Genomic DNA, 22364 nt, shown 5'->3' with positions numbered 1-22364 from the left:
CAATAATCATGACAATTTGCATATTAATGATGAAGGAACTGACCTCGCAGCCCATTGTTCCTTTAGTGGGCTGGTTTCAGTTTTTGTGCAAAAGTACTGTTTATAAGATTGGGGAAACCTGCAGTCAGCTGAGACTGAAGAAGTCACTCATCCAGAGTGACAAAACATTTCTCTCACTGAAAACGCTACGCCCAGATGAACAGAATCAACCTTTTGGGAGGTACTTCAAACATGGTAACTTAATAGAGAGCTTCCCAAAGTGTGGGGCCCGCCCCCTAGGGGGACAGCAGAGCCATTGCAGGGGGGCGCGGCATGAAAAGGGGGGGGGGGAGAATGTTTGGACACTGCTAGCATAATGGACAGGTTTTTGACGGGGCGCCCACACAAACGCAAAGCAGGAGATGAAGCATCGCTGAATATGTTCCCAAACCAACTTCATTCTAAGACAAAGACTAGAAAATATGGTGAAGCATATCTTCCGTTTGGCTTCACCGTCACAAGTGCCAAGGCAGGTCTCCCCTGCAGAATTGGTTTTCCCTGCGTCGGGAGCAGCGCTGGTCTAACCAAATCACGGACAAACAGTATCCCACAGCTGTTTATGTTTTTAAACCCGTTTTGCACAGAGAGGCATTTTTTTGAAAAATGTATTGATGGCAATGTTGAATATTATTACACGGGAAAAAAACAACTACACATAAAATAATTACACCATGACGCCTCTGCCTTTCTAAATGGGGGGACAGTAACTGTGTGTGTATGTAAGCGTGTAAAACCTCAAGATAGTCAGATTAACAGTAACAATATTTTGTCTCTATCTGCCATTCTGCAATTCATCTCATGTAAACAATAACGTGGCACACAGCATAACGAGAAAAAAAGGCACATACCTTCGACGTTGCATGACGAACTCTGTATACCTCGTCCACACCCCGCTGAACATGGTACTTTTTAATGCCCGATCATTGACTAATAAATCGTTCGTTCTTAACGATTTTATATCTTACAAAAAACTGGACTTCCTATTTCTGACCGAGACCTGGCAGCGGGACTTGGACTGTTCGTCTCTCATTGAACTGTGCCCGAACGGTTACTCCGTCATCGGCCAGCCTCGGGGATCTGGTCGTGGAGGAGGTCTCGCGGTGGCATGTCGGGGCCGTTTCAACTGCCGCTCAGTGAAAGTTGGACACTTTCTTTCGTTTGAATTACAGCTGATCAAAATCGGAAGTAAGGATCCTTTTTATTGTGCTGTGGTGTATCGTCCACCCGGCCCAAATAGCTTGTTTTTATCGGAGTTTAGCGACTTCCTGTCCTCTACTATGAGGTTGTCCAGACTGCTTTTAGTTGGGGATTTTAACATGCATGTTGATGATGACTCCGACCTCTTTGCCAGAGGTTTTATCAACATTATGGATTCTTTTCATTTTACCCAGCATGTGTCAGGCCCCACACATAACAAAGGACACACACTGGACCTTGTTTTTACTTTGGGTTTGAATATTGATTCTATTTGTTCTGAGGACATTTTTATCTCTGATCATCACTGTATTCTTTTTAACATGTCTTTTCACGAGCCTTTGTCTCCTGTTCACCGGACAATTATCTCGCGCATCATAAATTCCTCCACAGCGGAGAATTTCTCGGATGCTTTTAATTTAACTTTATCCCCTCAAAACGGCGTTGATTTCTTAACAGATCTATTTAATAACCATTGTTTTTCGATTTTAGATTAAATCTGTCCGGTTAAAATGAGACCAGTTTCTGTTTCCAAGTCCTTACCCTGGCTAAATGACAACATCCGCGCCATAAAACGTGACTGTCGTAAAGCTGAGCGCTTATGGAGGAAAACTCATTTAAATGTTCATCTCCTTTACTTAAAGGATCTTTTAGCCTCTTTCAACAATGCAATTAGAGATGCGAGGGCTGCTTATTTTTCTCATCTGGTTGCAAAGAGCAGAGGTAATCCTAAAGTATTATTTGACACTATTACTGATATTATTACTCCTGCTCCACCTGCTGCCATTATTTCTTCTAATGAAGACTGTGAAACATTTCTTTCTTTCTTTCTAGAAAAAATTGGTAATGTAAGGAAAAAATTGTCCCCATCAGCATCTGCATTGTCAGTTCCTACGCCAGCTCGGCCTGTCATTTTAGAAAGCTTTTTACCCGTCTCACTAAGAGAACTGGAAAAAATAGTTAATGCAACAAAAGCATCCTCCTGTTCACTCGACATTTTACCCGCATCGTTATTCAAAAATGTCTTTCACTCTATTGGTCCCTGTGTGCTCACCATAGTTAACACCTCACTGGGATCTGGTAAAGTCCCTGCTTATTTTAAAACTGCTGTTATACACCCCCTGTTAAAAAAGCCTATGCTGGACCCATCTCTCACTAGCAATTACAGACCAATCTCAAAAATACCGTTAATTGCTAAGATATTAGAGAAGGTTGTGGCTAAGCAGCTTACAGCAGTTTTAGACAAACATAATCTCTTTGGCAAATTTCAGTCTGGCTTTCGTAGAGCTCATTCTACTGAAACAGCCCTTCTTAGAGTTTTCAGTGACATTCTGATGCAAAACGATGCAGGAAAGTGTTCTGTGCTCCTAATGTTGGACCTCACGTCAGCCTTTGACACCGTTGACCATTACATTTTGCTTGAAAGGCTGAAATACTGGGTTGGTGTATCTGGGTCTGCCTTAGAGTGGTTCTCCTCGTATCTCTATGAACGATACTTTTCTGTGGCGGTCTCTAAGTACAGGTCATCTTCCACGTCCCTGTCCTATGGTGTGCCACAAGGTTCTGTGTTGGGGCCCTTATTGTTTTTAATATATTTTCTTCCTCTTCAGCATGTTTTGAGCCCCTTTGAGGACATTCGCTACCACTGCTATGCAGACGACATCCAGCTATATATGTCTTTTAAACCTGAAGATGTTTCTAAGCTGCAGATTCTAAATGTGTGCTTAGAAACTATCAAAGGTTGGATGGCTGACAACTTCCTCCAACTTAATGAAGAAAAGACTGAAGTCCTTGTATGTGCTCCAGACAGACATGTACCTAACATAATGAATGCTCTTGATCTTCTATCAACATTTGTGAAATCGTCTATCAGGAACCTAGGGGTAACCTTTGATTCTGCTCTTACCCTGGATGTCCACGTCAAATCTCTGGTTCGGTCCTGCTTCTATCATTTAAGAAACATTTCTAAACTGAGCCCCATAGTATCTCATACTGAACTGGAGATTGTTATTCATGCATTCATTTCATCACGATTGGACTACTGTAATTCACTGTTTACATGTCTAAACAAAAACTCCCTGGAGCGTCTGCAGATTGTCCAAAATGCTGCAGCAAGGCTTCTGACAAGAACATCTAAGTACTCTCATGTGACACCGTTGCTTATACAGCTGCACTGGCTCCCCGTTGAATTCAGAGTCCATTTTAAGATACTGGTTCTGACATTTAAAGCTCTTCAAGGACAAGCACCAGCCTACATCATTGAACTTTTACAGCCCTATGTCCCTAGTAGGTCCCTGAGGTCTTGTGATCAGGGCCTACTTGTTATTCAGCATACTAGGCTGAAAACCAAGGGTGATAGAGCTTTTGCCACTGTGGCCGCCAGACTGTGGAACTCTCTTCCTCAGAACTTAAGATCTGCAGACTCATTGATTACTTTTAAAAAACAGCTAAAAACACATCTTTTTAGAATTGCATTTTGTTAACTTTGGACTGTTTTTGTTTTATACCTTGTGAAGCACTTTGTGATCTTTTATCTAGAAATGTGCTATATAAATAAAATTTTACTTACTTTACTTACTTACACAGTAGCGGTTTTTGATACGGGCAGTTGCCCAGGGCGGCATCACGGGCATGGGCAAAAAAAAAAAATTGCTCGTACTCATGCTGCCCCGACGTCATGCCAGCGCATACTGGGAATGGCATAGGCACCGATCGGTTTTCTATCACCCATTTGCTGGGAGTAAGGGCGCCCTCCGTTTGCGAGGTGTGCCTGCTGCTTGCGGCACAGGTAGGAGAGGGCGGGGCGGCGGGGGATTCTCTGGCTGGCTGGAGCAGCATCTAATAACTCGCAAAATAAAACAAAATAAAAACAAACCAACAAACACGAAAACAGCAGACATAATGAGACAGACTTATAATTTGCACCGATGTTTTTTCAAAATTCTATATGCGAAAAGTGAGCGCAAGAGCCCTCGGTGCGCCTGTTTACTGCTGAAGTCAAAGTAAACTTTATAAAGTTTACTTTGTCATCTCCGCTACATACAGTCCAGTATATAGAGAGACGAGATGACGAGGCTTCAGTTACAACAGTGCAAGTAAACAAACAATAAATATAAGAACAGTAAGAAAATAAATATACACTTTAGGACCAGAGGGAGTGTTCGCCCAGGGCGCCAAACAGGCTAGGACCGCCACTGCTGTCCACACGTAAACATTAAAAAGGAGCTTTAAAAAAATCTCCGTTTTCGGTGATTCGAAACGCCGTTTACGTGTGGACGCAAGGTCCAAACGCATAGAAAGAGCTGCGTTTTCAAACGTACCGGTGTAGGTGTGGACGTAGCGTAAAAGAGTTAGTAGTATATTTTATTACTACCTGTAATTTATTGCCGTTTACTCGTATTTGCTTAATTGTTTACTAAATGTTTGCGGTGTGACATAAACCGCAATGGAGTTTGAAAACAAAATATGGGTGTGTGTGTGTGTTTGAAGGATGTGCGCGTGCGCGTGCGCGCGGGAGGGGGGGGGGCGCAGCATTTTCTTGTAAAACAAAGGGGGGCCCATCAAAAACACTTTCGGAACCACTGACTTAATACAAGTTGTCAGGTAATACTGTAATATATAGTCCTTTGACACAGTATGTATATCTAAATATGATGCCATTTGGTATCTGATGATTGTGGTTTCTGTTTTTGTATGGAAATAAAAAATAAACTATGGGTGTGTGTAACATGATTTGGTGATTTCTTTTTTTATGTAAGTATTTACTTTATTTCACCAGAATCAAATTTATGGCATGTGACAGTAAATTCTTCTGTTTTGTCATTTTCAAGTTATTGTATTCTAATTTTATTCAGTGAAAGACCTGACTCTCTACTCGGGAGCTAACTGATAATGGACATTTCACAAACATGACTACAAAGGCACAGTGATACACAAACACTGAAACAAATAAGAATTTTGTCCTATAATTGTTGTTTAATTGTCTTCATTAATGTACTCCAAACTAAGTGTGCTGTGAATTTGATATCATATATTAAATGTGTGTGTGTGTGTGTGTGTGTGTGTGTGTGTGTGTGTGTGTGTGTTTGCACCGTGTAAATATTCTGCTTGGTAACACTGATATATAATATATGTAGTACACACACATCCAGCAGACCCATTATTATTTCTTGTTTCTTCCTAAAAAATATTTTTTAGATCTATTTAACAAAATTTTATTTGTTTTTTTGTTTTTTGTTGTTTTTTTTAGGTATTAGAAAAGTGGCTAAGACTTTTTTGACCACTTATCCAACTCAGGTTTTTAAAGTTATTCCAGATGTCACATGAGTCCAGATATACTCTAGAAAGGTCACTTGTCCATCACAGATCATTCAAACGCAGGAGAAACACAGCTATTATGACTGTTCACTTATGTCAAATTATATCATATCAACAAATTTATATCATTTAGTTTTCATTATTAGTATTTTTGGTTTCTCTGTGTCCACTGTAGTTGTTCTTTTGTGGTATTTTTCACTCTGGTCAGCTCATCACATTTCAGTTAACAACAAACTTGAAAGGTGGAGTCTGCAGGTTTAAAATCTCTTGCAGGTTTGAGGCCACAACCCAGGAAGTAAAAGCAGATATTGTGTTTGATGATTATCGGAAAATCAGGAGATTGTGAGAGCAGGGTTCTGGTTGGAAATCTCAAACCCCTGATGAATCCAAATTTATCTCTTGGCTGCAACCAGAACTTCAGTTCAAACTCCACATTAAAATTCTGAGAAGAAGCTGACTTGTGCAGTCAGTTTAACACGTGACTGTCATTGAAAATGAAAGTAAATTTCGACACTTTTGAACTGAACTGAGAGGGAGTCAGATCTCTGCTGGAAAACACACATTTGGAGGATATTAATCAGAAAGTCCAACAGACACTAATTTGGTGAGTTAAAAATACTTAAAGATCAAATGACTGAGAGAGCTCTTCTTGAAAATTTCCTAAGCTGAAATGTGTGTTCAGATTTTCAGAGATCCTGTGTTTCTGAGCTGCAACCACAGCTTCTGTTCAAGTTGCCTGCAGAAATTCTGGGAAGAAACTAAAAACAAAAACTGTCCCATTTGTAAAAGAAAATCTTCAAGGGATCGTCCAGGTGTGAACTTTGCACTGAAAGAACTTGCAGATTCTTTTGCTGGGACAGAAGGAGACAAATCATCTGAGACAGTAAAAAAGAAGAGGAAAATAGATGTATTTTGTAATGATCATCAAGTGCCTAAACTGTTCTGTGTGGACGAGCAGAGAGCTGTGTGTCCTGTCTGTGAGTTTTCTCTCCACCAGAGTCACAAAGTGGTTCCTGTAGAAGAAGCAGTCAGTGACCTGAAGGAGCAGCTGAAATCTGACTTAAAGTCTCTGCAGGACAAGAGGAACAAATACAAACAATTGGAGGAAACATACAATGAAATGAAGGAACACATGAAGAAGCAGCTGTTGTCCACAGAGAGGCAGATCAGAGCAGAGTTCAACAAGCTCCAGCAGTTCCTGAAAGAGGAAGAGGAGTCCAGACTGGCAGCTCTGAGGGAGGAAGAGGAGCAGAAGGGGAGGACTATCAGCAGAGAGATGAAGATGATTGAGGAGCAGATCTCCTCTCTGTCAGACAGCATCTCTGCTGTTGAAGAAGAGCTGCAGAAACACAGCGTGCCATTCCTCAGCAGTTATAAAGACACTCAGAGCAGAGCCAGAGCCCAGAGCTCAGTGTCAGATCCACAGCTGGTCTCAGGAGCACTGACAGATGTGGCCAAACACCTGGGCAACCTGTCCTTCAGAGTGTGGGAGAAGATGAAGGACAAGGTCCACTTCAGTCCTGTCATTCTGGACCCAAACACTGCAAATGCCTGTCTCTATCTGTCTGATGATCTGACCAGTGTGAGGAATGGAGACACAAAGCAGCATCTTCCTGATAATCCGGAGAGAAACACAAAGTATTCCAATGTTTTTGGCTCTGAGGGCTTCAGCTCAGGGAAACACATCTGGGTGGTGGAGGTGGGAGACCATCCTGACTGGATTGTAGGTTTAATTAAAGAGTCAGTTGACAGAAAGGGAGAGTGTTTTGTTTCACCAAAATATGGAATCTGGTGTTTAAATCATGGCAGTGGAAAATATACTAATGGTGATGGTCAGACTGTGACAGTGAAGAAGAGTCTCCAGAGGATCAGAGTCCAGCTGGACTATGACAGGGGGGAGGTGTCCTTCTATGACCCTGAAGACATGACTCACATCTACACTCACAGAGACACTTTCACTGAGAAACTCTTCCCATATTTCTGTGTTGTAAATGCAGGAGATGCCAAAACCTCTTTAATCAAAATCTGTCAGACTGAGATTTGATTGTAAACTGATTCTTTATTTTAACTGTTTTTTCTCTTGTTTTTTTAGTACAGCAGCAGGTTAATTTCAGGGAAATTATTAATCACACTGTCTAACTTCATTATCAGGTTTTATTTCATTTTGTTGATCTAGTGGAACTATTAGCAATTCAATGAAACCAAAGCAACTTTTTCATGTGAAAATCTTGTGACCCACTCGAGTTTCTGTCAGAAACTTTTACATTTTTTTCTTGTTTCTTTTAAATTAATATTTTCAGAATATTTCTCATGTTGTTCATGTAAATATTTTTGATAGTTTTAAAATCTGAATGATGATGATTTCTTTGCTTTTCAAAGTTGTTGAGTGTGAACAGCAAACTGTGACACTTCTTAAAAGAAGGATTAATGATTAAACATCAGCAAGAGTCAACTTTACAACTACAAGATTTAAATTTCCTGATTATCAGCATCTTGTTTTCAGTTAAATAACATTTGAAAGTAACACGTCTTCTTTAAAGTTTTCCAAATTCAAAGAAATGACTTTGGGCAAATTATATTTCTTTTAAAAATCAATTCAGGATTTAATGCATCGATGTTGTTTTATTCAAACTACACTGATTTGAGTCAGGAAACACAGATTTATTTATTTTTTATTAAACCCACCTTAAGATCACACACAGAAACACAGAGAGAGTCAGAAGCAGGTCCAACTGGCTAGGCAGCTGCCCTTTTGTAATGATCCCTGGCAAGTGATTGACCTACTGTGCACAGATCAGCCAATAGACACATACCAATTAACTTTAAATGGGCCAATAGATACAGGCTTTACACTTGAAAGACAAGAAAAACAGAGGAATAACAGTGCCACTTGTCATGGCATGTAACAATTATACCTCAGACTGCATGTTTGAGGTATAATTTTAATCTCCAAAAAATGTATGAATTTAATACAAATATGTGGGGATAGAAACAAAGCATCAATCCTATCATGGTAGACTTGATCCCATAGCAATACCAGAGTTGGTATCGATACTATCAATACTTGGATCGATCTGCCCACCTCTACTGATTGCATTGTTCCTTAATATGTAAGATACCAAACACTTCACATTCTTGGTCTCATTTTTATGCTATATTAAGATAAAGTAAAGACATGAGAAGTCAAAATGTTTTACTTGTTTTCCTTTTTTGTTTTTGTTTTGAGGGCAACTACTCACACAAATAATATGCGTATCTGAACGACAGCCTAGCAGCACCATCTGGTGAAGACAAATAACATATTGTAGATATCAAGTGGAGGTGGAAAAAAGGCCAGAGAGAACCCACACAAACATGAAAAGTCCACACAGAAAGGCCCAGCCCAGGTGGTGGAGATGAACTTGGGGTCTTCTTGCTGTGAGGCAACACTGCTAACCACCACTCCACCGTGCTGCCTCTTGACTATAGTGAGTGAAAATTAAAGTAAATTTCTACACTGTTGAACTGAGCTGAGACGTGTTTATTTTGACAGATCTGTGCTGAAAAACACACATTTGGTGAATTTGTTACGTTTTTTTAATCCATTGATTGTCCAACATTTAGCTTTTTGCCATATCTTTACATCAGAGAAGGTTGTGGTCAGGAACATTTGTTAATACTCACTAAATGCAGACTCTGTATATTTTTAATATTAACAATAACATGATAAGGTGAACTTCAATGAAAGCACAGAGAGGACGAGTATTTTGTACTATTAAATGTACTTTTACTATTGTTTTAATAGCAAAAGTTCATTAAATGGACACCTGCTTTTTAGGTGGTCAGACACACTCTGTATTGAAACACTGAGGAGTCTGAGGCTATCATGTGGGTAATCTGTTGGTTTCTGGCTCACTATTTTTGTCATGTATGTCTTTTTATTGTCTTTTAACAAGAGAGTGGAGAGCAGGAGGCAGAAGCTTCAGAGAGGAGGAGACTGCAGCTGAAATTGTGGGAATCATCACTATAACATCATAGTTTGTGAATGAGCTCTCCGAAACCACTTTCAATCCTGCCTTATGTAAAAGTTCAGGTTTGCTCAATGTATAAAGTGATGTTATTCATTTAGACACAGGTCACTGTTACATTAAGGTTCTTCATGAGTTCATTCACACGTTCTCATAAACCCGATTAAGAAATGAGCAACATCCTGCATTTCTATTTGCAGAATTTGTCAGTACATGAAGTGGTGCATGATGATTCTGATTTGATTTTGTTAACTTGGCAGCTATATTTTGATAGTTAATTTCATAATTACAACAGGCAAACTTTAAACTGAGTCATATAAACTACAGTCTGCAGTGAGGTGTCACTGCCATTTGCTGTTAACTCATCCTTGATCCTGCTTCTACTTCCTGTGTAATACATTTCTAAAAGACACAAACTAACCCTCAGATCTTTTTGTTAAATCTCAGACTATAATTATTACTGTCACCTGTCACAGATTGTCTTCATCATGATAAACATGTTAAAATTAATTACAAATACATTACATACAAATTTTATGTACCATATTTTTCAGATTATAAGGCGCACTGTCGGTGAACGGGTATGTTTTCATACATGAGGTGCACCAAGCGAAACAAAGCAGTCAGATCAAACTATACTCAACTCATTCTTCTTGCTTCCTCCACTTCTGTACCATTGATTCATTAATGTTGAAATTTCTCACAGCTGCTCTATTCCCATGTTGTTGCAGTATATTAATGACTAACCTCGTATTGTGGATGGATTATCTCAGTTGTTCTCCTGACTGAAGTTTGGTCCGTTTACAGCATCCTGCCATGCGATTGCATTTGTCCCAAACCATCGGGAACCCTCACATTAACTTTTATCAAATGGAAAAAAGTTAACGTTCATCCTCCAGCTTCACTGTGTTTATGTTACACTTTAAATAATTTGAAATTAGTAAAATTTAGAAACTTGTATTTATCTAAAATTTGACAATGGTTGTATGACAAAAGTTTTTTGTCTAATATTTTCAGTGCTCTTTTGTAGCATACTTTGATTGGCCCAATAGCAACAAGACTGGTAAAGGACCAACTTGTAATACAGTATTCAATATGAGCCAGTATCATAGAGTGCAGGAATGTAATCACTGCTTTGTCCGTTAATGATGTGCGGATATGTCTAAAGTTCCGTATATTAACATTTACAGTTCTCATTACTTATTAAATGTGTTTTTTAAAGGGTAATTTTGAGTCTAGTAGCACTCCCAAATACTTAAATCCTCAACATTAATTAGTTTTTGTGCACCCAAGCGAACTTTTACTGCAGCCACGGTAGTTTTAGGTTTACTAAAAAACATTGATACGGTCTTTTTAACATTAAGGCACAGCCATGAGTCATTCAGTCATTTTGTAAATCATGTAATGCCAATGAAAGCTGATGGGCTGCATCATCAGCAGTTTAGGCCTCTGTAACAATTACCGTATAAGTCTCCTAATGCTAATTCAAATTAACACAGTTTACTTACACCCCACTACACAAGGTACCCAGTACTAGCATCAGCCTATTTAATCAAGTATTTATTGCTGCCATTTAGTGATCTCTCCAGAATTAAACAATTGTGGTTTTGAATATGTTTTTATTAATCATAAGCTAATGCACGTTTTATAAATTCATTTATATGAAGAATATTAAAATATCATCATTGGCCTAACACTGTTATATGTGACTTTGTGCATTTATTGTGCAGCCTAACAACAACAGCCTAACTCTGGTTTCTCACACAAACTCTGTCACTGCATTGATCACAATATTGCATTACCTCAGCACTTCTTTTTACTCCGACTTCATCAGTCACAGAAAAGTCTTAAGAGCACTGCTGCTTCTTTAAGTGAATGATCAAAATTCTTGTTAAATGTATTTTGTGACTAGACACCTGCTAGACCTCACACCATTAGAGAGACTCTGTACGTGAAATTGGCTGCTTTAACACAGTAATTTCCCAACTTCTGGAATAAATAAAGTATTTGTTGTCTTGTCATGTATTCATTTAATGCATTTATAAAAGCTCTATGGTATTCTGTTTCATAAAAGAGTGGATGTGATTGACAACTTCAAGGCAGTAATACCTTAAACATGACTTTGACCAGAATCTGATTTGTGACATGTGACTGTAAATTCTTCTGTGTTGTCACAGTTTAATGTCATATTATGTCATATCAACAAGTTTATATCAGTTTGTTTATTTTTTCATTATTAGCATTTCTGGTTTCTCAGTGTCCACTATGATTCCTCTCTTTAGTTTCTCTTTATTATTTTGGTGACATCACCATCTCATCACTTTTCAGTTCATGACAAACATGAAAGTTGGAGTCTGCAGGTCTAAAATCTTATGCAGGTTTGAGGCTACAGCCCAGGTATAAAAGCAGATATTGTGTTTGGTGGTTAATTAACTAGAACACAATTACAACAGGTGAGCTCCCTAAAAGAACTTTGCTTTCTTGAAGGACTGCAAGATTCAAGCTGTAAAGACGTTACATTTGTTGAGCGTAGAAACTTTCTTGAACTGTAACGTGTTCACAGACATTCAGAGGTCCTGTGTCCCTGAACTCGAACTATGGCCTCAGTTTACAGTAATACAGTAATCTTTAATTGAATCTGGTCAAGGGAATTTAATTTCAATGGTATACATTTAGTTTATAATAAGCATATTTTAATGATGTATTATTTGAAAAATGAACCTTTCATTTTATGTATTTCAGCTGCAATTTACTAAAAAATTATTGCTTCATGTTCATGAGGGTCAAGAATTTTTCTTCCTTTTCAAAGTGTGAGAGCAGGAGTCTGGCAGGTTGACAATTTAAACCCAGTGATGAATCCAAATTTCTGTCTTTGGCTGCAACCACAACTTTAATTCAAACTGCAGATAAGGACTCTGAGAACAAGCTGACTTGTGTTACTTGAACCTCTGAAACACCACAGCTTCACCTTCTTTGTGTCATTTTTATATTCTATTAAGCTTATCTTTTCTTTTTTTTAAATGGAGAGGTCAAGATTTTCTACATTTTCGCTTTTGTGTCATTTTAAGGAACTCAAAACTCTTTGAACGACTAACAGCACCCTCTGGACGGGAGTGAGAACGGGTTGTTTAGTCAGTTAATAAGTGTCGCAGTTTACTGTTCACACTCAAAAACTTTGAAAAGCAAATAAATCATTCAGATTTTGACCTGATCAAATATTTACATGAGAAACATAAGAAATATTCAGAAACTATGTTTTTGCCTATCAATGAGCCCTTAAGTAGGGCTCATTGATAGGCAGATCGGCAACAGGTGAGTTTTTAATCCCAGGTGTGGCTGGCTCAAAGGCGGGAGACTCTCCAGGCCTGGTGTGGCAACAAAAACCAACATACCACAGCACACACACAAACACTCCCTCCAACTTGTACACAGGGAAGCGAGGGAACAGGAGCAGATCACACCAACAAACAACCATAAGCATTCCAGAAGACAAACGAATCTAATAAATATTCATCAAACGGCTGTGCAGATCTTTAAGTAATTTTAACTCACCAAATTCGCGTCTCTTCAACTTTCTTATTAAAATCCTCCAAATGTGTGCTTTTCAGCAAAGATCTGACTCCCTCTTAGTTCACTTCAAGCATCGATTTGATTTGATCATAAAGAGACAATTTGCTTTTTCAAAGCAGGACTCTGGATTAGAACTGATCAGACTGACGTGAATGTAAGTGTGATTATTCAGACTTTAATAAGATTGAGTGATGTAATTTCTTGTTTTGAGCCAAACTGGATTTCTCTACAGGAACGCTGCATTAATGGGTCAACAAAGGGTTTTGATCACATTTGATTGCTCATGCAAGACAGAAACTAGTCAGAGTGATTAATAATGAGCACAAGTTAAATGAGCTCAAAACACTAAATTGGCTTCATTATTCCTGCACAGAAGAGACTGCTCTTTAATTCTCTTAAAGTCTTTTAAAGAAGTAAATTCTGAAACTGAAGGTTTCTGATTCTTATATCAAAAACTAAAGTTTAAATCAACAACCGAGGTGTGGGATTTGGAACAAATGGAAGGATAAGTGTGACCTACTTAACATCGACTGATTGTGTTTATGTGTTCCTGTTTTATTAAAGATGGCAGCTTTTATTTCAAGGTTTCTTCACTGTGCTTTGCTCCATCACTCCTGTGAACCCAGAACAGGTCCATTATCTTATAAATCTGTTTTACAGTGACATCAGTGCTACAACTGATTCAAGAAAACAGTTTCAGTACAAGAGTATTGAAATGTTCTTTTATTCTAAGAAATGAATTTAATTTAACAACAACAATAAAGGTAGAAATTTCTGTGATGAATGTGTTTAAACTCGCATTGAACTACAGATGAACTCGGTTCAGTCTTAATGTTCTGTTTTACCTGTTAAGTGAAGTTATTTCTAACATTTGTGATTTACAATTAAAAATGTGAGAAACTGGAAATAAAATGTTTAAAAAACATTTTCCATAAACAAAAATATGACCTTTGTCTCCATCTTATGAGTAAATATAATATATGAATAAAGCACCAATATTATAACTTCTGTGATGAACGTGTTTGAATTAAATAACACTAAATGCTGGGTTAAATGCCTGAGAGCTGATTTTCAGGAAAAACAACTATAACAATAAACAAAACTTCACTGCTGGTGCTAATGAGTAAAATATCAATCAGCCATAGACAATATGTTTGCCAATAATAAGAACGTTAAAAAAAACAAAGTTTTACGATAAAGCTTTGCCACTGCAACTTTCCCTCATAAGAAAATGTTCACCTTATAATGAAATCTCAGTCTGACTTAATATCAAGTTTTGGCAGCAGCGTTTAAAAAAAAGATTCAGTTGGCAAAAAGAATAGATAAAGTTTTATTGGCTTTTAATTAATCACTCATCATCTTTCTCTGACAATTATAGTAACTCAACATTTCTAAATAACTCTTGACAAATGAATTATTTAGATCCAGAGTTTATGGAAATACAAGAAAAAGATGTTTTATTTGTCTATTTAAACTATTTACAGATGAACTCGGTTCAGTCTTAATGTTCTGTTTTACCTGTTAAGTGAAGTCATTTCTAACATTTAATGATTTAACATTTAAAAATGTGAGAAACTGGAAATAAAATGTTTAAAAAAACCTTTGATAATATGAACTTTGTCTCCATCTTGTGAGTAAATATAATATACAAAAAAACCCACCAATATTATAAAGTTGGACCTTCATCTGACATCTCTGCAGCTTTGTTCATACAACTCCAAAAGTTGATTCTGTTCATCTGGACGTAGCGGTTTGTGGAAGAAATGTTTCATCACTCATCCAAGTGACTTCTTCAGTCTCAGCTGACTGCAGGTTTCCCCAATCTTATAAACAGTACATTTGCATAATGACTGAAACTAGCAGCACTTTACGTGAAAAGGGATAGACCGTCTCTGAATCGAGGAGGGGGCCTAAGGGTACATCTTTCACCATCTTACAATGCTGTGATTGCAGCCATTCTCATGGTACTCATGGCCATGGATCAGTGGACTTTGACCAGTGGTTGTTAATCAATGGTCATGAGAATTTCAATCCCTGTCTTCCCACTCTATCCTGATGGCGACAAACTCATTATATCCAACCTGTTCTTCTGAGTGTGTTACAATTCCTTGCGATGCATGTGCACTCATGCCATGCACACACACATACGCACACACACACAAACACAAAAGTTTATGTGCTCCCATAAACATGAAGCAATAATTTTAAGTAAAATGTAACTGAAATATGTAAAGGTTTATTTTTTATTCATATGTTTGTTATAAACTGAATGTATACCAATGAAGTAAATTTCCTTAGACCAGATTTTGTTAAAGTGACTATTGCATTACTGTAAACTAACTACATCCTGTAAGTGGTTCAAGTTCAGGGACACAGGATCTCTGAATGTCTCTGAACACATTACACAGACATTCAGCATATATTTTACTGTCACCTGATAACCTGTAATGAAGTTTAAATTACCGCTTTTGAAGTTGCCAATTAGTCTTTATCAGTCTTCATGATCGATTTCACTTCTTAAGTTAAGTTTGATTATTTACCTTTTAAAATGTGAGAAAGTAGAAATAAAATGTTGAAAAAAACATTTAACCAGAGAACAAATATTAACTTTGTCTCCGTCTCATCAGAAAAATATGTTTTGCAGTCCTCATAAGTTTGGAGTTTCATCTGACATCTCTGCAGCTGTGTTCAGCATGTTTTAATATTAAAGATATTTCTTTAATAAAGATAATGTATATTAAGAAATATTTAATGATTTCTTTAGAAATCAAAACAAAAACCTAATTAAATGAGATAGAATAACAGAACAAGAAAGAAAATATTTAATCCAATCAATCAGCTGTAGTTACACTGGTATCTGAATGAAATGAAGATGCTGCTGAGCATGTGCCTTTATAACATTTTTAACCTGATGATGTGATACAATTGCAGAATGTAGAAATCATTTTAAGATGAAAAAAAATTGCTTTGGTTTTCATTTAATTGTCGCGAGTTCCATTTAAGCAAAATAAAATAAAACCCTCATCATGAAATCAGACAGTTTGATTAAAATTTTACTGACCCTTTAAATTAACTATGCTGCTGCTGTCATGTTTGCTAAAGTCTTATTTTGTAAGAGAGAGATAAAAACAAAACAAAACACTAAACACACTCTTAAAAGGCTGAGATTGCTTTATAATCAAATCTCAGTCTGGAAGATTTTGATTAAAGAGGTTTTGGCATCTCCTGCCTTAAAAATATGAAAATAAGGGAAGAGTTTCTCAGTGAAAGTGTCTCTGTGAGTGCAGATGTGAGTCATGTCTTCAGGGTCATAGAAGGACACCTCCCCCCTGTCATAGTCCAGCTGGACTCTGATCCTCTGGAGACTCTTCTTCACTGTCACAGTCTGACCAACACCATTAATGTATTTTCCACTGCGATGCATTAAACACCACCTTCCATATTTTGTTGACGCAGGACACTCTCCCTTCCTGTCAACTGACTCTTTAACTAAACCCATATTCCAGTCAGGATCGTCTCCCACTTGTACCTCCCAGCTGTGTTTCCCTGAGCTGAAACCCTCAGAACCAAAAACAGTGACATACTTAGTGTTTCTCTCTAGATTATCAGGAAGCTGCTGCTTTGTGTCTCCATGTCTCACACTGGTCAGATCATCAGACAGATAGAGCCAGCCACTTGCAGTGTTTGGGTCCAGAATGACAGGACTGAAGTGGACCTTCTCCTTCATCTTCTCCCACACTCTGAAGGACAGGTTGCCCAGGTGTTTGGCCACATCTATCAGTGCTCCTGAGACCAGCTGTGGATCTGACACTGAGCTCTGGGCTCTGGCTCTGCTCTGAGTGTCTTTATAACTGCTGAGGAATGGCACGCTGTGTTTCTGCAGCTCTTCTTCAACAGCAGAGATGCTGTCTGACAGAGAGGAGATCTGCTCCTCAATCATCTTCATCTCTCTGCTGATAGTCCTCCCCTTCTGCTCCTCTTCCTCCCTCAGAGCTGCCAGTCTGGACTCCTCTTCCTCTTTCAGGAACTGCTGGAGTTTGTTGAACTCTGCTCTGATCTGCCTCTCTGTGGACAACAGCTGCTTCTTGGAGTGTTGAATCACTTCATTGTATGTTTCCTCCACTTGTTTGTATTTGTTCCTCTTGTCCTGCAGAGACTTTAAGTCAAATTTCAGCTGCTCCTTCAGGTCACTGACTGCTTCTTCTACAGGAACCACTTTGTGACTCTGGTGGAGAGAAAAGTCACACACAGGACACACAGCTCTCTGCTCATCCACACAGAACAGTTTAGGCACTTCCTCATGTTTACTGCACACCACTGTTAATTCCGTGTCTCGTTTTTCTGTCTCCGATGATCCAGGTTTCTTTCTTCCAGAAAAGGAGTCAGCAAGTTCTTTCAGCGCAAAGTTGACATCTGGACGATCCTTTGAAGATTTTCTTTTACAAACTGGACAGTTTTTGTTTTTAGTTTGTTCCCAGAATTGTTGCAGGCAGCTTGAACAGAAGCTGTGGTTGCAGGTCAGAGACACAGGATCTCTGAAAGTCTCTGAACACACATGGCAGCTCAGGAAATTTTCAAAAAGAGCTCTCTCAGCCATTTGATCTTTAAGTATTTTTAACTCACCAAAATATGTCTCTTGAACTTTCTGATTAAAATCCTCCAAATGCCTGTTTTTCAGCAGAGACTGACTCCCTGTAATGGCGTCTCAGCTCCTTTCAAAAGTGTCGAAATTTACTTTCATTTTCATGAATCACAGTCACGTGATATAGCTCTTCTTTTTCTTTTGCCTGGGTGGCAATTCTACGCTTCCGTACGTGTTAAACTGGAATGGGCTCTGAACTAAAAGCAAGGGGGGCGAAGTCCAGGCCTCAAGGGCCGGTGTCCTGCAGGTTTTAGATATCACCATTGATCAACACACCTGAATCAAATGATTACTTCATTACCAGGCCTCGGTACAACTTCAAGACATGCTGAGGAGGTAACTTCAAAATCAGCTGTGTTGGATCAAGGACACATCTAAAACCTGCAAGACACCAGCCCTTGAGGCTTGGAGTTCCCCACCCCTGGACTAAGGACAGGACCAACACCCAGTTACTGAGCTGCTAGTTTTAGGTCCTGCTGTAGGTTGGATGTATGGACTTGTGATTTATTTTTTTTCACCAGAATATGACTCATGACATGTGACAGTAAATTCTTCTGTGTTGTCAGTTTCAAGTATTTGTATTGCATTTTCATTCAGTAGAAAATCCTGACCCTCTACTTGGTAACCTACAGAAGATGAACGTTTCACATACATGACTACAAAGGCACAGTCACACACAAACACTGAAACAAATAATAATTTAGTAATAATATCTTTGTTGTTTAATTGTCTTCATCATCCATCACTGAACATTCAAATATAGCAGAAACACACAACGGTCATTAATGTCATGTCATATTAAGTTATATCAACAAGTTTAAGTCAATTTATTTTTTCATCAGTATTACTAGTTTCTCATTATCCACTGTGATGTTTTTAGTTTTTATTCATTTGTGTATTGTTTTTAATTGGTATTTCTCACACTGGTCAGCTCATCACATTTCAGTTCATGACAGACTTGAAAGTTGGATTCTAAAGGTCTAAAGTTTTATTCAGGTTTGAGGCCACAGCCCAGGTAGTAAAAGCAGATATTGTGTTTGGTGATTAATAATTAACTAGAAGACCATTACAACAGGTGAGCTCTCTAAAAGAACTTTGCTTTCTTGAGGGACTGTAATGTACAAGCTGTAAAGACGTTAAATTTGTTGAATGTAGAAACATTTTTGAACTGTAATGTTTTCAGAGACATTCAGAGATCCTGTGTCCTTGAGCTCGAACTACTTACAGGAAGTAGCCAGTTTACAGTATTATATTTGTCACTTTAATGAAATCTGATCAAAAGAAATGTACTTGACTTGTATACGTTTGGTTTATAACAAGGATATTTTCCTTAATGATTTATTCTATTTTTCTATAAATAAACATTTGATTTGATATGTTTCAGTTGCATTTTAATCAAACCTATTATGTTTTTTTAGAGGAGGAGATGAGAGCAGGGGTCTGGCAGGTTAGCAATCTCAATGTTGAATCCAAATTTATGACCTTGGCTTCAACCACAACTTCTGTTCAAGCTGCAAACAAAAATTCTGAAAACAAGCTGATTTGTGATACTTGAAGTTCTGAAACACCACAGCTTCATCTTCTTTGTGTCATTTTTATATTCTGTTAGCATAAAAAACTCAAAAGGTAAACATTTTTTACATTTTGGCTTTTTCTATGAAGCACAAACTGCAAAACTATCTGAATGACTCTGACAGCGCCCTCTGGTGGACACAAATGATATATTCATCTTTCAGTTTAACACGTGACTGTGATCCATGAAAATGAAAGTAAATTTCGAAACTTTTGAACTGAGCTGAGACGCCATTACAGGGAAAGAGATCTCTGCTGAAAAACACACGTTTGGAGGATTTTAATCAGAAAGTTGAAGAGATGCTAATTTGGTGAGTTAATAATACTTGAAGATCAAATGGCTGAGAGAGCTCTTCTTGAAAATTACCTGAGCTGCCATGTGTGTTCAGAGACTTTCAGAGATCCTGTGTCTCTGAGCTGCAACCACAACTTCTGTTCAAGCTGCCTGCAGAAATTCTGGGAACAAACTAAAAACAACTGTGTGGACGAGCAGAGAGCTGTGTGTCCTGTGTGTGAGTTTTCTCTCCACCAGAGTCACAAAGTGGTTCCTGTAGAAGAAGCAGTCAGTGACCTGAAGGAGCAGCTGAAATCTGACTTAAAGTCCCTGAAGGACAAGAGGAACAAATACAAACAAGTGAACAAGTGGAGGAAACATACAATGAAGTGATTCAACACTCCAAGAAGCAGCTGTTGTCCACAGAGAGGCAGATCAGAGCAGAGTTCAACAAACTCCAGCAGTTCCTGAAAGAGGAAGAGGAGTCCAGACTGGCAGCTCTGAGGGAGGAAGAGGAGCAGAAGGGGAGGACTATCAGCAGAGAGATGAAGATGATTGAGGAGCAGATCTCCTCTCTGTCAGACAGCATCTCTGCTGTTGAAGAAGAGCTGCAGAAACACAGCGTGCCATTCCTCAGCAGTTATAAAGACACTCAGAGCAGAGCCAGAGCCCAGAGCTCAGTGTCAGATCCACAGCTGGTCTCAGGAGCACTGATAGATGTGGCCAAACACCTGGGCAACCTGTCCTTCAGAGTGTGGGAGAAGATGAAGGAGAAGGTCCACTTCAGTCCTGTCATTCTGGACCCAAACACTGCAAACTGCTGGCTCTGTTTGTCTGATGATCTGACCAGTGTGAGACGTGGAGGACAGACATGGCAGCAGGTTCCTGATAATCCAGAGAGAAACACTGAGTATGCCGATGTGTTTGGCTCTGAGGGCTTCAGCTCAGGGAAACACAGCTGGGAGGTGGAGGTGGGAGACCATCCTGACTGGATTGTGGGTTTAGTTAAAGAGTCAGTTGACAGGAAGGGAGAGCTTTCTTTTTCACCAAAATATGGAAGGTGGTGTTTATGGCATCGCAGTGGAAAATACACTGATGTTGTTGGTCAGACTGTGAGAGTGAAGAAGAGTCTCCAGAGGATCAGAGTCCAGCTGGACTATGACAGGGGGGAGGTGTCCTTCTATGACCCTGAAGACATGACTCACATCTACACTCACAGAGACACTTTCACTGAGAAACTCTTCCCATATTTTCATATTGGAAATGCAGGAGACGCCAAAACCTCTGATATCAAAATCTGTCAGACTGAGATTTGATTGTAAAGTGATTCTTTATTTTAACTGGGGGGTTTTTTTTGTCTTGTTTTGTTTTGGGGGGGTTTTTCTTTCAGTCCAGCAGCTTAATTTTAGGGAAATTATTAATCAAACTGTCTAACTTCATTATCAGTTTTTATTTTATTTTATTGATTCAATGGAAGTATTAGCAATTCAATGAAACCAAAGGAACTTTTTCATGTGAAAATCTGACCCACTCGAGTTTCTGTAAGAAATTTTTGCTTTTAATATTCTTGTTTCTTTTAAATGAATATTTTCACAATATTTCTCATTTTGTTTATGTAAATATTTTATTAATTTTAAAATCTGAATGGTGATGATTTCTTTGCTTTTCAAAGTTGTTGAGTATGAACAGTAAACTGTGACACTTCTTTAAAGAAGGATTAATGATTAAACTTGTGTCACATCAGCATGAGTCAACTTTACAACTACAAGATCTAAATTATCCTGATTATCAGCACCTTGTTTTCAGTTAAATAACATTTTATAGTAACACATCTACTTTAAAGTTTTCCATATTCAAAGAAATGACTTCTAAGTTCTGAAACTGTGTCTCATCAGCAGGTTAAAAATGTTTAAACAGATAAAATTACAATATGTTTACTTCAGCAGCATCTTCATTTCAGCCATTTCAGTTGATTATTGAGAATCACAAAATGTCTCTGTGAAGTGAAATAAATCAAATTAGGTGATTCTGTTGTTTTAATGTTTGACTGTAAATCAGCTTTCAGACACATTCAGTCATTGGTTCAGATTTATTTAACATGAAACTTCACTTTGATTGTTGTGTAAACATTTACTGATTCCTTAGAATAAATGATAATTTACTTCTGTCAGTTTGTAAATACAAACATTCACATTCAACCTCAGCTCTGTTAAACTGCATATCAGAGAAGACTTGTGCAGTTTGCTTTGATGGAGTCACTGATTCTCACTTTGGTCTGATCCTCACAGAAATCAAATGCAAATGTTGATAAAGTTTACATTCTCACACCTGTATGTTTATAAACTCTAACATATGTTGTTTAAGAGTAAAAATAAAATTCAGACATATCCTACAGAAATATTTACACGCCGACAGAGCTGAAAATAGTTTGTATGAACAAAACTGCAGAGATGTCAGCTGAAGGTCAGCTTTTATAATATTTCTTTAAAAACATTTAACGCCTAAACAGGACTGCAAAACACATTTTCCTGCCATGTATGTTGTTGTGAGACTTTCGGAGATCCTGTGTCTCTGAGATGCCATCATAGCTTCTGTTTAAGCTGCCTGCGAAGATTCAGGGAACAAGCTAAAAACAAATTCTGCCCCACTAGCAGCAGGCAGCCATCTGTCCTGTGTGTGAGTTTTCTCTCCACCAGACTCACAAAGTGGTTCCTGTAGAAGAAGCAGTCAGTGACCTGAACGAGCAGCT

The 22364-nt window shown here is 38.3% G+C and overlaps 3 protein-coding genes across 3 annotated transcripts; 2 read left to right on the top strand and 1 right to left on the bottom strand.

The window, feature by feature from the left end:
• Positions 1–6482: 6482 nt before the first annotated feature.
• Positions 6483–7594, top strand: LOC112841853 (E3 ubiquitin-protein ligase TRIM69-like). The gene has a single exon (XM_025897114.1). The coding sequence runs from the start codon at positions 6671–6673 to the stop codon at positions 7592–7594; it is 924 nt and encodes a 307-aa protein (XP_025752899.1). The 5' UTR covers positions 6483–6670.
• A 7415-nt stretch (positions 7595–15009) lies between these two features.
• LOC109204655 (nuclear factor 7, brain-like) lies at positions 15010–17857 on the bottom strand. Its single transcript, XM_019366219.2, has one exon. It carries the CDS (start codon positions 17722–17724, stop codon positions 16306–16308), a length of 1419 nt encoding a protein of 472 aa, XP_019221764.1. The 5' UTR covers positions 17725–17857; the 3' UTR covers positions 15010–16305.
• Positions 17858–19678: 1821 nt separating this feature from the next.
• Positions 19679–20931, top strand: LOC109204425 (E3 ubiquitin-protein ligase TRIM7). The gene is made up of 2 exons (XM_019365277.1): positions 19679–19975; positions 20023–20931. The coding sequence occupies exons 1-2, from the start codon at positions 19679–19681 to the stop codon at positions 20929–20931; spliced, it is 1206 nt and encodes a 401-aa protein (XP_019220822.1).
• Positions 20932–22364: the final 1433 nt, after the last annotated feature.

Source organism: Oreochromis niloticus, linkage group LG12, assembly GCF_001858045.2.
Source record: "Oreochromis niloticus isolate F11D_XX linkage group LG12, O_niloticus_UMD_NMBU, whole genome shotgun sequence".
In the NCBI taxonomy this organism is placed as follows: domain Eukaryota; kingdom Metazoa; phylum Chordata; class Actinopteri; order Cichliformes; family Cichlidae; genus Oreochromis; species Oreochromis niloticus.
The sequence above is the reverse complement of the archived record's forward strand: the minus strand, read 5'-3'. Positions and strand labels throughout refer to the sequence as shown.

Bases quoted from the DNA above. Each gene is read 5' to 3' on its own strand.
- LOC112841853 (XM_025897114.1), top strand. From the start codon at position 6,671: ATGAAGGAACACATGAAGAAGCAGCTGTTGTCCACAGAGAGGCAGATC.
- LOC109204655 (XM_019366219.2), bottom strand. From the start codon at position 17,724: ATGGCTGAGAGAGCTCTTTTTGAAAATTTCCTGAGCTGCCATGTGTGT.
- LOC109204425 (XM_019365277.1), top strand. From the start codon at position 19,679: ATGGCTGAGAGAGCTCTTCTTGAAAATTACCTGAGCTGCCATGTGTGT. The intron at 19,976-20,022 runs GTGAACAAGTGG...CAACACTCCAAG, and splicing joins AGAGGAACAAATACAAACAA to AAGCAGCTGTTGTCCACAGA.